The sequence below is a fragment of the Wolffia australiana genome, chromosome 15 (assembly GCF_029677425.1).
Source record: "Wolffia australiana isolate 7733 chromosome 15, ASM2967742v1".
Classification (NCBI taxonomy): Eukaryota; Viridiplantae; Streptophyta; class Magnoliopsida; order Alismatales; family Araceae; genus Wolffia; species Wolffia australiana.
This window is the reverse complement of record NC_135849.1, coordinates 9,986,270-10,001,731: the sequence shown is the minus strand read 5'-3', so window position 1 is coordinate 10,001,731 and position 15,462 is coordinate 9,986,270. Positions and strand designations below refer to the sequence as shown.

General features: G+C 42.2%; 1 protein-coding gene across 1 annotated transcript; it reads left to right on the top strand.

Annotated features, from left to right (window-relative positions):
- The first annotated feature begins 12,230 nt into the window (after positions 1-12,230).
- On the top strand, positions 12,231-15,377 carry CRR6 (chlororespiratory reduction 6). Its single transcript, XM_078587410.1, has 4 exons — positions 12,231-12,536; positions 13,143-13,259; positions 14,157-14,377; positions 14,997-15,377. Exons 1-4 carry the CDS (start codon positions 12,314-12,316, stop codon positions 15,204-15,206), a joined length of 771 nt encoding a protein of 256 aa, XP_078443536.1. The 5' UTR covers positions 12,231-12,313; the 3' UTR covers positions 15,207-15,377.
- The last annotated feature ends 85 nt before the right edge of the window (positions 15,378-15,462 follow it).

Sequence of the window (15,462 nt, the reverse complement as noted above, 5' to 3'; positions counted from 1 at the left end):
TCAAGATGTCATAATGATGATGGTGGAGCTTGATGAGGGTTGGTCAAGAGGAAGGAGTATATTTGATGTGCCAAGGGTCATGTGGATGCATCTAGAATATGCACACTTGAAAAGTTCAACATGGATCACTTGAGGAGTTGAGAAATCACAGATACGACCCGTGCAAATGTTATTTGATCAACATGTTTTTTAATGTCGCCTTGATTCTGTTTAAAGTTTTTCATTGTGCGAAAATTATTAGAGAACTATTCTCCAATATTCCACTATCTTGTCGAAGGACTTCATCACTTCGTCTTCCTCAAGTTGTCTCCTCTTATAATAAGGGTAGGCAATCCCATCTTGATACTCAATCATATTCATGAACTTCTTATTGAATCTGACAAGAGTTTGGAATTTCATGAATAGGAACTAACAGGTCATAGTCAAAATCCAACCGTCCATCCACAATATGCATTGGTGTCTGAGGTCTAAGGACCACTTACAAAACCATGAGGTGAATCAACCTGTTTCACAGTTTTGTATAACACCATTCATGGATTTTTTACGAATCGATTCAGTGTACTCTTACCACTAAAGAAAAGCCACCGTCTATCCTTAGTGTTTCTACATTAATGACTATGAGATCAACCATACTCATAATATGAATGAGACTGTACATTGTTACTTTATCTGGATACTTTGATGTCATTCTAGAGTATCCTTCAAATGGGATGTTTAGGACTTGTGCTTAAATAATCGTGATCTCTGTATTACGATTTCATCGTAATTCAACAAATCATATAATTTATTCACGGACTTGATCATAAGCATTGTATGTGCATCATAATGAATGCATTGGAATAAGCATGACCAACTTGTCACATATATTTCCAACCAATTATATGGTCTCATATGGATCTATTTGGAGGCTAAATAGTCTCATATAGTACTTCCCTTGAGGCTAAATAGTCTAAACATGGCCAACTTCTCATCCAATACATCATATGATACTCCAAAGAGGCTCTAAGTAGAAGTGTTTATCAGTCGATCAACAGAGGCACATGTGTCGTGGATAGGATGCCACATAATATCTTCCCCATAACATAATGTCAGAAAATGTTGACATACTTCATGTGATCCTGAAAGGCATCCACCTAGTGATCACAATGCATGGCCTCAAGCACTAGTGATACAAATTCCAACGTCTCCAATAAGGAACTCTACCAAACCATCTCTCATGATTCTCAGCCATGGCCATAGTTAGCTTTAGCTCTAGAGAATGAAACCATCTTTTTCTTTCAAGATTACCATGTCAAAAGATGCCTAGTGGCTAGTGGCCATCTTGCTTATGCTTTTGTCTACAACATGTTCAAAGTTGGAATATGCCATTATACAAAGATGAACATAACTCATGTAGATGGGTTCTTCTTTAAGAGCTCACATGGCATTTGCAAGCACTTGTATGAGACACTTAATGAACCTAATGATGTTCTTACACAAAATGGATAATAGCTCCCATTTTTAAATAACATCTAGTCCACCAACTATCAATTAGATCACATTGCCCAACAATATGTGATGTATTGTGGCATACTCTAGTATTTGTGATGTGTCATATTAGAAATTGAACGGAGCCTCTGTCAGCGAAAATTCTAGTTGGCACCCAAGAAACCTTGTGTCTTGCAGTAGAACAAGAGCATACTTATTTTGCAATAAATTCAAATTTCACTGCTGGTAAATGAACTCAATCCAAATGAATTATCACAATTGTCTCAATACTTGCATGATGGAGCATCATAAAGATATTGCTTAGCATAAAATATCCCTTGTCATTGCTAATTTTTAGAATGTCATCTAATGCCCTCACATGGCATCTTCCACATCACAATCAAATCAACTATTCATAGAGTAAAGCCTTATGTATTTGGAAGAAGGCTAAACCTTACAAACCAGGACTGCAAGCACTACCCCACTCCCTATATTGCTTGACAAAGTAAACACACCCAATACGTCTCTCCTTCAAAAAATGATACCACTTGGATATGTCTAAAGACTGGACATATGTGCTGCTTGGGATGACTCACTTGAGGAACCAAACTGTAGCTGAATTGGGTCGACACAAGGGGATACGATCATCTTATGTTTCAAATTTTGTTCTGAAGCTCTGATTCGATTTGTTTTTGTTATATACTGAGGAAATCTCAACTCAGATTTTTGATCATGGACGGATCAAATCAGCTCTACAAGTATTTAAAGAGAAATGTGCAAATTAACCTAAACACCAAATGATTAAAATGCACCTAAATGCATAAAAGCGCCTAAGATACCCATGACGTATAGGATTGTATCTGAGTCACATATTTGGCCAAGTACTTGCATTAAATGTCTCTAATTACCAACATCAGATATTAGTGGTACAGAACCCCAGAACAAACAGATCGCTTGAGGAATATCACATAGAAGATATGGACACAAAGAAGAGGAAGACTCACTTGAGAGAAAAACTTCACCTCATGGATTATAGCAAAAATGATCATTGACAATGATGAAAAATCACAAAATGATATAAACAAGATACCATGTGAATGATCACGAGGAGAAACAAGAAAGAGAAATCTAGGAGCATAAAATGTGTGATGATAGAAAAGGAGAGAAGTTCAAAATAGAGGGCTCATGAGATTTAAAGGTCTAAATCTGAACACTTGAGGGTATTTACGCCATTTACTATGGTATGAGCTGAATGTAGGGCTCGGCAGCCATCATCTGTCACATCTAGACATGGTCGTTCTGTTCCGTTGGTGCGAATTGGTGCGAATCGCGCGTTCTGTTCGGATTTCCGAACAGAAATTTTTTGAAAACGAACAGAACATCGCATAGACGGCTGTGCGGTTCTCTTTGTGCGAATTGCGCGAATATTTTTTCAGGTTTTTTAGAAAAAAAAATGCTCAGTTCTCGCTCTCACTTCTCACTTCTCAGTTCTCGTTCTCCCGCCCTCGCTCTCGTTCTCAGAGTCCCAGACTCCCATTCTCCTTCTCGTCCTCAGCTTCTCATTCTCGTTCTATCGCTCTGTCCATCTCTCTCGAGTCTCGACACCGGCCAGGACACAGCTCTTTCTTTCTTTCTCCCATCTCTTCTCTCCTCTTTATTCTCTGCTCTCACTCCATCATCGGACTTCCTCCCGGCCAATTTGGCGTTCTATTCGGAAGGGGGTCAAAGTGGAGGCAGAAATCAGAGTCCGCATTAGGTACGTTTTTTAATGTTAAATGAATACTGGCGTATGGTTAGAATCCAATGGGCTTAGGTGGTATTCCTCGGAGGCCACCAAGGTCTGGTCGGTATGCAGATCCTCCTCCTGGGTCTGCTTTATTTGATAGGCCAGGAGCCTATTCCAACTTCTCTCGTCCAGGCAGTTTGTCATCCCAGTATAACTCGTCCTTATACCGTTAGTCTGTCACTGAGGCAATTGATCCGTTTTATCTTGAGAAAAACATATCCTTCTGTTGAACACTCTACGCATAGGCGATTTACGCTGTTAATGATCCTAATTTTGACGTGCGACTTTTGTTATTTTCATTTATTTTAGTCTGGTTTTAGAGTGTCTGATGGCTTAATTGGATTAATTTTCTTTGGTTCTGCATAGTACATTTCATTCAGTTTTTTTAGCCATTTTTAGTTACTGGTTCAAATGTGGACCTACTTTGTTGCACGGAGATTTCACCTCACCTGATAAGTCTAGAGTTAACACCTACCCAGTTCATATCCTAAGTATTGAAACAGGGCTTTTAGAAATTTGGAAGACAACCCGATTTGCATGCATGATTTGTTCTTACCTTTTCCAACTTATACCAATTTGACTCTGCCGGGTTGATCTAATTTGAACTACTAACCATATTTCTTCCCCCAGTTCTATAGCCAGAGTTCTGAAAGAGCAAATCCTTGTTGGACTCTATGGAATCGCAATTTCAATGAGACTTCTTTCTTATGGGTTTTTATATTATGGACCTACTCTGATGGATCCGTATTCATCTCTGAAGTCTTAAACCAAAATTTTTTCAGTAATTTGCACATATTTGGTTGTAAATTTGTCCCAGTGGTAGCCGTGCGCGGCATAAGAATGTCTCTGAAATCATTCAATAAAACGATTTTTATGGCATACTTTACCTTTCCATTGATAGAATTAGGATCCTTCTGCGGCCATGCAATTCTTCGAATGTAACTTTTTCTGCAACTATTGCCTACTGTTTTATTTGACTGCATTTGCGGAGTGGTCATTAGTTGGAATCACAAATTTGTGGCCTTCTAAGTAGATTTCTCATGGAGTAAGAATTTGGACTCTTAAATATTGTTTAGCACCTTATGAATCTCCTTCTTTCAATCTCTCTTCCTTTCAATCTCCTTCTCTCTTACTCTCCGTCTCTCTATCTCGCTGTCACTCTCACTCTCTCCTTCTCGCTCACCCTCTACTTCTCCATTTTTTTTGTCTTCACACTCTTCCTTATGCTCTCCCTCTCCCTCTCCTTCTCTCGTCCACTCACTCTCCCCTCTCCATATCCCTCTCTCCTTAAATTATCTATCCAATGCTCTCAGTTCTCTTCCTCTAATTGTGATTTCCTCTCTCTCACTCACCCTCTCCCACTTCTTCACTCTTCCACTCACACTCTCCCTCTCCCTTTCAATCTCCTTCTCTCTTACTCTCCGTCTCTCTATGTCGCTGTCACTCTCACTCTCTCCTTCTCCCTCACCCTCTACTTCTCCATTTTTTTTGTCTTCACACTCTTCCTTACGCTCTCCCTCTCCCTCTCCTTCTCTCGTCCACTCACTCTCCCCTCTCCATATCCCTTTCTCCTTAAATTATCTATCCAACGCTCTCAGTTCTCTCCCTCTAATTGTGACTTCCTCTCTCTCACTCACCCTCTCCCACTTCTTCACTCTTCCACTCACACTCTCCCTCTCATTTTAATCTCCTTCTCTCTTACTCTCCGTCTCTCTATCTCTCTGTCACTCTCACTCTCTCCTTCTCCCTCACTCTCTACTTCTCCATTTTTTTTGTCTTCACACTCTTCCTTACGCTCTCCCTCTCCCCCTCCTTCTCTCGTCCACTCACTCTCCCCTCTCCATATCCCTCCCTCCTTAAATTATCTATCCAATGCTCTCAGTTCTCTTCCTCTAATTGTGATTTCCTCTCTCTCACTCACCCTCTCCCACTTCTTCACTCTTCCACTCACACTCTCCCTCTCATTTTAATCTCCTTCTCTCTTACTCTCCGTCTCTCTATCTCTCTGTCACTCTCACTCTCTCCTTCTCCCTCACTCTCTACTTCTCCATTTTTTTTGTCTTCACACTCTTCCTTACGCTCTCCCTCTCCCTCTCCTTCTCTCGTCCACTCACTCTCCCCTCTCCATATCCCTCCCTCCTTAAATTATCTATCTATCACTCTCATTTATATCTATGTAATTTTGACTTCCTCCCTCTCACTCACTCTCTCCCACTTCTTCACTCTTCCTCTCACACTCCCTCTCTTACCCTCCGTCTACTTCGCCATTTGTTTTTGTCTTCACACTCTTCCTCACGCTCTCCCTCTACCTTTCCTTCTCTCTTGCACTCACTCTCCCCCTCTCCCTATCCCTCTCTCCTAAAATGCATATCACCTATCATTTGCATATCTCTGTACATGTGTTCTTCTAATTTTTACTCTTTATCTACAGAGGAGTCGAAGACGGTGACGTTTGGGGAAGCAGGGATAATAGCTTAGAGAGGAGACGAGGTGTGCGCAAAGATGGAAGAACTTGTGGAGGAATGGGATGCAGCCAGAGAGGTGGGCGCAAATATGGAAGAACTTGACCAAGCTGCTACAGTACCTGAGGATGAATTCGGTGCAGAGCTGGAACAGTTTATCTAGATCGCTTTCCATTTCTCTTTTTGCGTTGAACCCCAAATGTCTTTTGTTGAAATTGGATCCTTATCCTTTTCCCGATTAGACATTTTTTGGCAAGAATTGTATTCTCTATCCTTGCAGTTGCCTCAAATTTTCCCATTTGTCGAATTCCAACTTGTGGTACTTAATTTGAAAAAAGCTGCCCCTTTATATATAATAGATTATTATGCTTGTTTCTTTATCATTTTAGATATTTAAACTCTCAATTTATATCTTTAATTGATTTATCTCTTATTTTTAAGGTATAATACCTTTCCTACTAAAATCTCTATTCATCTTATACTAACATTAATTAAAATTTCTCCTCGCTCATATTATCTTTTCAAATTTGCCAACATCCTAGTAAACTATTTCATCAAGATAGTGTGCGGTCGTCACCGGCCTGGGGCCGCGGGACGCGGCCCCAAGGGCCGTCGTCCCGGCGCACGTCCAGGAGCGCGCGGCCCCTGGGGCCGACGGCCCCCCGGCGACTCCGTCTCGCGTCCTGCCCTATGGACGGGACGCGGTGACGCGGCCCTTTATAATATAGAAGCCCTAGAAGGGAGTTTCCGACGACTCTGCAGAACTCGCGGCCCCCCCTTCAGACCACAGTCCACATGCTACCGTCCAGAGTCCAGACTGGGTTCCCCCCTGCAGACAGCGGAGTGCACTACCCAACTCTTAGTTGATGAGGTAAAAATCAAGTTTCATTATCTTCTTCTTCTTCTTCTTCTTCTTCTTCCTCTTCTTCTTCCTCTTCTTCTTCCTCTTCTTCCCTCTTCCTCTTCTTTTTCCCTCTTCCTCTTCTTCTTCCCTCTTCCTCTTCCTCTTCCCTCTCCCTCTTCCCTCTTCCTCTTCTTCTTCCCTCTCCCTCTTCCTCTTCCTCTTCCTCTTCCTCTTCTTCCCTCTTCCTCTTCTTCTTCCCTCTTCCGATCTAAATCTTCCGATCAAATTCCTCATAAGAATCTTTTGATTGCAATATTCTTATTGTAATTTTGAATGTTTTGTCTTATCTGTAATTTTGAATGTAAAGTAGTGAGTCAAATTATTATGGGATTGAATGTCAAATTTGATTGCAATATTCTTATTGTAATTTTGAATGTTTTGTCTTATCTGTAATTTTGAATGTAAAGTAGTGAGTCAAATTATTGTGGGATTGAATGTCAAATTTGATTGCAATATTCTTTTTGTAATTTTGAATGTTTTGTCTTATCTGTAATTTTGAATGTAAAGTAGTGAGTCAAATTATTGTGGGATTGAATGTCAAATTTGATTGCAATACGCTTCCTCTTCTTCTTTCCTCTTCCTCTTCTTCTTCCTCTTCTTCCCTCTTCCTCTTCCCTCTTCCTCTTCCTCTTCCCTCTCCCTCTTCCCTCTTCCTCTTCTTCTTCCCTCTCCCTCTTCCTCTTCCTTTTCCTCTTCCTCTTCTTCCCTCTTCTTCTTCTCTTCTTCTTCCCTCTCCCTCTTCCTCTTCCTTTTCCTCTTCCTCTTCTTCCCTCTTCTTCTTCTCTTCTTCTTCCCTCTCCCTCTTCCTCTTCCTTTTCCTCTTCCTCTTCTTCCCTCTTCTTCTTCTCTCTTCTTCCCTCTTCCTCTTCTTCTTCCCTCCTCCCTCTTCCTCTTCTTCTTCCCTCTCCCTCTTCCTCTTCCTCTTCCTCTTCCTCTTCTTCCCTCTTCTTCTTCTCTCTTCTTCCCTCTTCCTCTTCTTATTCCCTCTTCTGATCTAAATCTTCCGATCAAATTCCTCATAAGAGTCTTTTGATTGCAATATTCTTTTTGTAATTTTGAATGTTTTGTCGTATTTGTAATTTTGAATGTAAAGTAGCGAGTCAAATTATTGTGGGATTGAATGTCAACCTCGCAAGTTGGAAAAAAGGTTGACAAATCTAATATTGAAATCAGTTGCAGTATGGATTCCGTCGAAGAGATGCATGAGAATTTATTAGTCGATGATGACAGTGGGGAGGCAACATCATCGACTGAATGTAGCCCTCGTCCAGAGTCACCGGTGGATGAATCATCAGCCAAAAAATTAGGTGGGCAGAAGTCAAAGATTCTGCAGTATTTTACTCATTTGGAGGGAAAAAAATACAAGTGCAACTTGTGTGCTTCGGTGAATCCAGTAAGAGAAGTTATATTAACAAGGAACAAGGATAACAGCACGAATGTCTTTTGGCGCCATTGTAATCGCCTCCACAAGCAGATACACAATGATTTGAAAGGGATACGAGAAAAACAACTTTCTATGCTGTCATATGCCGGCAAGTCATCATCGACAAAACAATATTACACAGGTTTTTCATTGGACATTTTAAAAACACTAATTGCACGTCATGTTGCGGCGACCGATCATTCATTTAGAAGTGTGGAGCACCCTACATTCAGAGAAATAATACAACACGTCTACCAAGGAGACCTTGTTCTTCCAGGAGCAAAGGGTGTGCGGAAAGAAACTGTCAAAATTTTTTCAACCATGAAAGAGAAGCTGAAGCAGCGTTTCGATGATGTGCGGCGTGTTTCCTTGACTGTCGATGCTTGGACATCTCCCAATGGTATCCCAGTTCTTGGTGTTACTGTGCATTGGATAAATGCCGAGTGATGTTTGTGTGACGGCGTGCTTGCTGTTCGAGAGCTTGTGGGCCCACACACGGGAGAGGCGATGAGTGAAGTGTTATATACAGTGCTTGATGAATGGAACTTGTTGGGTAAGGTATCATCCATAACCACCGACAATGCATCAAACAACGGGACCATGATGGTTCATTTAGCGAGGAAGTTAGAGGGTACAAACATTGGTTTTTTACCTCAAAGACAAGTTCAGTGTGCTGCCCATATTTTGAACCTAGCAGTCCAAGCAGGTTTGAAGGCACTTAATATCACTTTTCCAGATTTGTCTTCGTTGGAAATACCGCATGGTCAAACATCGTCTACCGTGGGAAACGATGTTGTTCATGTTCGAGCATTGATATCAGCACTTTGTGGGTCCACTAGACGATACGCCCAATATGTTGATCTATGCAAGAGGCACGGTGCGCCAGACGCGAATAAGATACCACTTGACTGTGCGACCCGTTGGAATTCTACATTTGCAATGCTTAAGAGCGCTTATGCAAAGAGGACCATCTTGGATGACGCTGCTTGCTGCTTGGTATCAACTTCAAAGAAGAATTACTCTTTGTCTGCACAAGATTGGACAATAGTGAAAGATTTATGTGATATATTAGAGCCGTTACGAGATGCAACACAAATGCTCAGCGCTTCAAAACGAATTTCAGCATCGGACGTCTATACCACTATGGACGCATTGTTGGAACACATGTATGAAGTGATGGAAAAACTCGATCATGCTCAGTACTTTAATGTCAGCACTTTCCTACCATCAACAGAATTGTCGGCCATCTCGAATGCATGCACTGCAATCCAAGGAAAGCTTGTTGAATATGTGGAAACTTTGAGGGGCAATATGATTTTGGCCGCGGCTACGTTGCTTGATCCTCGAGTGAAGCAGAGTGCTCTCAGGCAAGAAGTCTACGAAGAGGTGAGAACATTCATCTTAGGGCTTCTTAAAGAAGAAATAGTGGAGGCGACAACAAATGGGGGACAACAAAATGATGAGGAGCAGAATGTGGGTCATAAAGATCCCCCGTTCTTGGCGAAATATAAACAACGTTTGCTACCAAGTGCATCAAATACATCAATGACATGTCCGGGTAATGAGTTGGACAAGTTCTTAGCGGAGCCACTTTGCAATGATGATGCATTAATTTGGTGGAAGAATGCAGGAGCATTTTTGTTCCCAAATTTGTGCAAAGTGGCTCAGGATGTGTTGTCAATCTCGGCCACAAGTGCTCCGGCCGAACGCTTGTTCTCTAGTGGCCGAGATATTGTAACAAGTAAAAGATCACGTATGGAGGACTTAAGTCTTGAGGTTTTGATGGCCACGAGGAGTTGGATTAATGCGGAGTACAAGATCCCTCTCCCCCTTCCACACGAAGAAAGTGGCGGGCATGGCTACGTTGACGGAGAATGGTGACTAATGTACGTACTTCTCTTAAACTCTTCATTTTTTCATACACTAAATAATCATTCTTCTTTTAACAATTTTTAGGACAACAAGAGAGAAAACAAAGTCTTGAAGCGCATGCCGGATGACGTGTTTGCTCCCGTCAACAGTTCTCCATTTGGTAGTTAATTGTCTTGTTTTTCTTTTATAGAACTATTGCAGTTATTACACTAAAGACATACATGTGCAATGGATTCGTTTCTTTCTCCATTTGAGAATATAAGCAGGCAAGGCACTTTGCTGGAATGTGTTATTTTCGTGTTTGAACTTTGAATGTGGTCTTTTCTGGAATTTAGGTAGTGGAAGAGGAAGAGGAAGAGGAAGAATAAGAAGAGAAGGATAAAGAGGAGAAGAAGAGAAATTTGGAAGAGGAAGAGGGGGAAGAAGAAGAAAAGGGAGGAGAAGAAGATGAAGAAGGAGAAGAGGAAGAAGAGGAGGGGAAGAGAATTATCTATTTTCTCAAGTAAAAATTCAAAAAAAGTATAAATGAATGAGAAATTGAGAACTTTGGGCCCCAGAGTCTGGGGTGCGGTCGACTGACCAGGGAAGCGGCCCCAGGGCCGGAACGGCGTCCCGTCCAACGTCCCCCCTTCACCGCCGGGGCCGGGGCCGTGTCATCCGGGGCCGTGAGCCCCCGGGGCCAGGGCTGGGACCGCGTCCCGGAACGCGTCCCAGCCCTCCGCGGGGCCGGGGCCGCGTCCCGTCCGGACGGCCGCACACTGCATCAAGATAACAAACACAACCTAATAAGCTCTCTATTCAAATATATAATACTTTAGATTATTTTTAATTTACTTTACTTCGCTAAGGGCAGAGCAAAATTTTCCCAAAACTGTGTCATTTTACGCAATTTACGACCAATAAATGCAATTTTTAACTTTATGTGCAAATTTTTGTTCGATTTGTGCGAATTTGTTCGGATGTGCGAATTTGTTCGCTTTGTGCGAATTTGTTCAGTCGTGCGAATTTGTTCGGTTTATTCGAACTGTTCGGATTGTGCGAATTTGTTCGGATTGTGTGAATTTGTGCGAATTGTGCGAATTTGTGAGAAATGTTCGAACATCTGTTCTAATTTTCACACATAAAGAGAACAGGACAACGGACAGAACCTTGTGCGGTTCGTTTGTGCGAATTTTTTGTTCGTTTTAAACGAACAGAACAGAACGACCATGTCTAGTCACATCATACGTCATGTTGACGGCATCATGATGGATGACATGACGGTGATGGATGATGGCCTGGTCGTGGCAGTGATGTGACGGTGACGCTGGCCATTGGACGGGGGACGTGACGGGGCGACCGTAACAGATGACAGCCGGATTTTTATGAGTCTTTAGAAATCACCAAAAAGGCTTAAAGACCGTTAGATTTAAACTTCCTGACGGCTGAGGTTTAGTTCAGGGGCGCGGACGTGACGATTTTATCGTCCCCGGGCGAAAAAATCGTCCCATCTGAGGATATAGACGAATTTGGGGACACAAATTTGTCCTAGAGACCACTAGACGGGACAATTTTCGTCCCGTGGGACAAAAAAACTGTCCGCCCCGAGGTCTCAGACGATGGACGGACGGATGTGGACGAAAAACTGCCGGATTCACTTCCGACGGTTGAGATCTCGCCACGTGGCCTCGCTATGACAATTTGCAACAATTTGCATCAAGGTCCCTGCATTTTTTCGTGCGTGCAAGTTGACACCGATCAGAATTAATTGTACATATGTCCATTTGCATTCTCTCCCCTCCATATTTCCCGTAAAAAACTTAGAAAAATCTACATTAATATATTAAAAATATATAATGGATTTTTTTTCGTCTGGGACGAATTTCAGGATAAAAATTCGTCCCGGGAGAACTGGACGGGACGAAAAACCGTCCCAGTATGATTGGACGGATGGTTTTTTATTGTTGGACGAAAAACCGTCCTGTCCTTTGTCCATGAACTTACTCTGGAAGTCAGACGAGACGAAATTTGTCCCGTCCCGTCCATCAACCACGTCCGGGACGATCCGGAACAATAAGCTGAGGACGTCCTGTGACAGAGACGTGACGGAACGTTTAATGAGGGACGTGAATGATGCTGTTGTGACAGATTTTTCCAAAATCCGTGGACGTGCGACGCACGGTGATGGAACCTCCGTCACGTCACCGTGCGTCACGGATCGTCGTCCGTCCCGTCACGTCCGGGGCGTCACGTCCGGGGCGTCACGTCCGGGGCGTCACGTCCCGGACGTGCCCTTCCCTAGCTGAAAGACGGACGAACTACCCTGACCAGAAGAAACTGATAGCACGAAGGTGGCCGTAGAAGGTGGTGCCTCTTCGTTCTCTCTCTCTCTCTCTCTCTCTCTTCTCTCCGACATCGCCATGGCTGCCACAACATTCACTGCAAGAGCGGCGCTCAACGTTGTCGTATCCCACAACAGAGGCGGGATTGAAGGCGCTTCTTCGTGCCTATCCATGAAAGAACTATCAATTTCCCGCTTTCCCAACAGGCGAGTCTGTAGGAAGAGTGGCAGCGATTTCTCGGCATCCGTCGCCTTCAACCCGTCTGGAAATTTTGATCTCTCTTTCAATGATTCGGAGGAAGGTTAGTGGGTTTATTTCCTTGATCTCTCTATTCTTTTGTCGTGCTTGCAAAAGCAAGTCTTGGAAGTTAGTCTTTCTTGGGTGACTTTTTATTCAGAAAATTGTAAGAATGGTTGTCGTGATTGATCTGAACCGAGGATACTAAACGGTTGAACTGAGAATTTTCTGCTCCAAGTGCATCTGTTAACGATTCAGCTGCTTCTGAAGTGTAAGCATGTGCGAGGAACTGAAAAGTAATGCAAATGTCGGGATGAGATTGAACTGGTTGGTTATTTTTTCTTCCCCTCCAAGATTAGGTGTTTCGCGATTTTTATTGAAAAGAGACAAAATGACTTTTTGGCGTGATTGAATTGAACCGAACCGAGGAGATTGACTGGCCGAACCTCGGATTATCTGCCTGTGCTTCATCAGTAAAAAATTCTGATATTTCATAAATTGGGAAAATAGAAAATTTCGGTATGTGATGGAACTGATCGACCAATTTTTTGTCTTACCCAAGACGAAGAATGCAAACTTCTTGTTATACCCTGCGGAATTTTCCCTTCTGTCGTTGGAATTTTGCATTATCTGCTCCAATTTCAGGCCGGTTAGATGATTTTCTTGACAGATTCATCCAAGGTGGTGCCTCCTCCTCCTCCCACTGAAGGGCGAATTGAAATTGTGATCGACAAAGCAACCATTCAGAATCTCGATCTGTCCCCGTTCGATTATGCCATTAAACAAGGTTAGATTCAAAATCAGCATTCAGGCTACGGTCAGTTCTTGGCCTTTGACCATCCTGTTAAGTTTTAATTTCTTTTATCGACAAAAATGTGCGTTAGTGTAGATTCAAACCAGCATTTAATCCCTTATAAACTGACTTATATATGAGAAATTTTTAATTAAGAAATTTCATGAAGTGTGTGGTTTAATTAATGCATCGATGCTAAGTTTTTCCTAATAAAATGATAGGATAAAGTGGAGAAGACAAAACAGGATTAAGCTTCTCCCGTTGCCTGTAAATAAGTGCCAGTTCTTGGGTCACACGTAAGGTTGAACTTTTCTAAGAGCCCCCATTACTCTTGAGAGACTTGACCAAGTTCCTTCACGTTGACTCAAAAGGCTACTGATACGAACCTTGATCTAGGTTCGTATCGGAGGGAGGTTGGAGGACGAGGTAAGGTAGAAGTTCCCGGGGTAGAGAGGCGAAATGGGAAGGGTTGGAGAGAAAGCCGAGCAGAGGGGGTAGGGATCGGCCGGGGACGAGCCGCCTGGAGATGCGGTGAAGAAGAGACGATCGCGAGGGATGGGGATCGTGGAGGGAGACGGAGCGTAGATGCAGGAGAGACGAGAGGAGAGGGGAAAACTAACATTCACTTAAGAACCAACATCCAAGTCTGCCTCTCTTAGAGGGAGGGCTGAGCTATTTAAAGGAATCTAACAGGAGGACATGACAAGAATGCCCTCGACGCGGCCCGAGAAACCTATCAGCTACCCTTCAATATCAACTTTACTCCATCATTGATCTGTTCTTAAATTAATGTTATGCTCGCCATCTTCTGTCAATCCCTGGATTCATTCTTAATAAATAAATTTAATATTATCCTCAAGAATTCTTCGCATCCTTGTGGTCTCTGCTCAGGTGGGTCCACACTCGATCCCAAGATCCTTCTAGAGAGGACCGTTGGATTCACCATCAACTACGAAAGAGATGATCCTTCGGACATGAGGGAGCTCTCGGAGTTGCCAGATGTCAGGCTCTGGTTCGTCAGGCTCGACGCCTCGTATCCCTGGCTTCCTGTTGTCCTCGACTGGAGATCTGGGGAGCTCGCCCGGTATGCCGCCATGCTGGTTCCACATCAGGTGAGAAAATACTAAACACTTGTTTCAGCTATAGTTCAATTAATCCATAATTTTTTTTGCTGATATGTATAGAATATAAATTATTTTGTAAATAAGATAAGCATATAAATACATCATAATATTCTAATAAGTTTATGATACATGATATGATATCGGAATTTTTAAAAAAATGATATGATCATCAAAGTGGAAAAGCTCTTTTTGATATAATCAGAACATTACTGTCATTATTAGAACTGCTTGGACATTTTTGTGTAGTTTTTGCATTTATTTAGATTCTAGTATCATACTTGTTTCAGCTATAGTTAAATTAATCCATAATTTTTTTTTGCTGATATGTATAGAATATAAATAATTTAAGTAAATAAGTATACACTATTCTTATAGATAAGCATATAAATACATCATAATAATCTGATCAGTTTATGATATATGATATTATATCGGAATCTTTAAAAAAATGATAATGATCATCAAAGTGGAAAAGTTCTTTCTGATATAATCAGAACATTTCTGTCATTATTAGAACTGCTTGGACATTTTTGTGTAATTTTTGCATTTATTTAGATTCTAGTATCATACTGATTTTTTAAATGTTAACGCACGATTAACGTTGTAGATGAGCATGCGGCTTGGGATCGTCTTCAACCCTGAAGCTCTGGAGTTGTTCGTCATGAAGAAGGTCTTTACTGTGCATTCATGGCTGACCCAGCAGGGAATCCCAAAACCGAGGTTGAAGACGAGCGACATGGCGAGGATGCTCGGTTTTGGCATCGGAGACGAGCTGTACAGCATGATCGATGTCCCAGATCGCCCTTCGTTGGGCTGAGCCTTGAATTTTTTCTACCAAATTTTGGATTAATTTGCATTTTAGATGTAGATAAAATGGCTCATGTTGGCATGGCACACCCAGTAGAAAATGATTAAATCTTCAATAACTCGGTCTGTATAATGGGCCAACGATGGGTTAACTGGGCCTTGAATTCAGCCCATTTCTTCTCTCTCTATCCATAAAAGCTAGTTTTCATCTGGGCCGTTGATGCGGTACTAAGACACGTTTATCCAAACGGACGGCTCAGATGTGC

What these genes read in the sequence shown, in the direction of transcription:
- CRR6 (XM_078587410.1), top strand. Translation starts at nt 12,314, where the DNA reads ATGGCTGCCACAACATTCACTGCAAGAGCGGCGCTCAACGTTGTCGTA. An exon ending in TTTCAATGATTCGGAGGAAG is followed by an intron (nt 12,537 to 13,142) that starts GTTAGTGGGTTT and finishes TTTTCTTGACAG; the next exon opens with ATTCATCCAAGGTGGTGCCT. An exon ending in CCATGCTGGTTCCACATCAG is followed by an intron (nt 14,378 to 14,996) that starts GTGAGAAAATAC and finishes TTAACGTTGTAG; the next exon opens with ATGAGCATGCGGCTTGGGAT.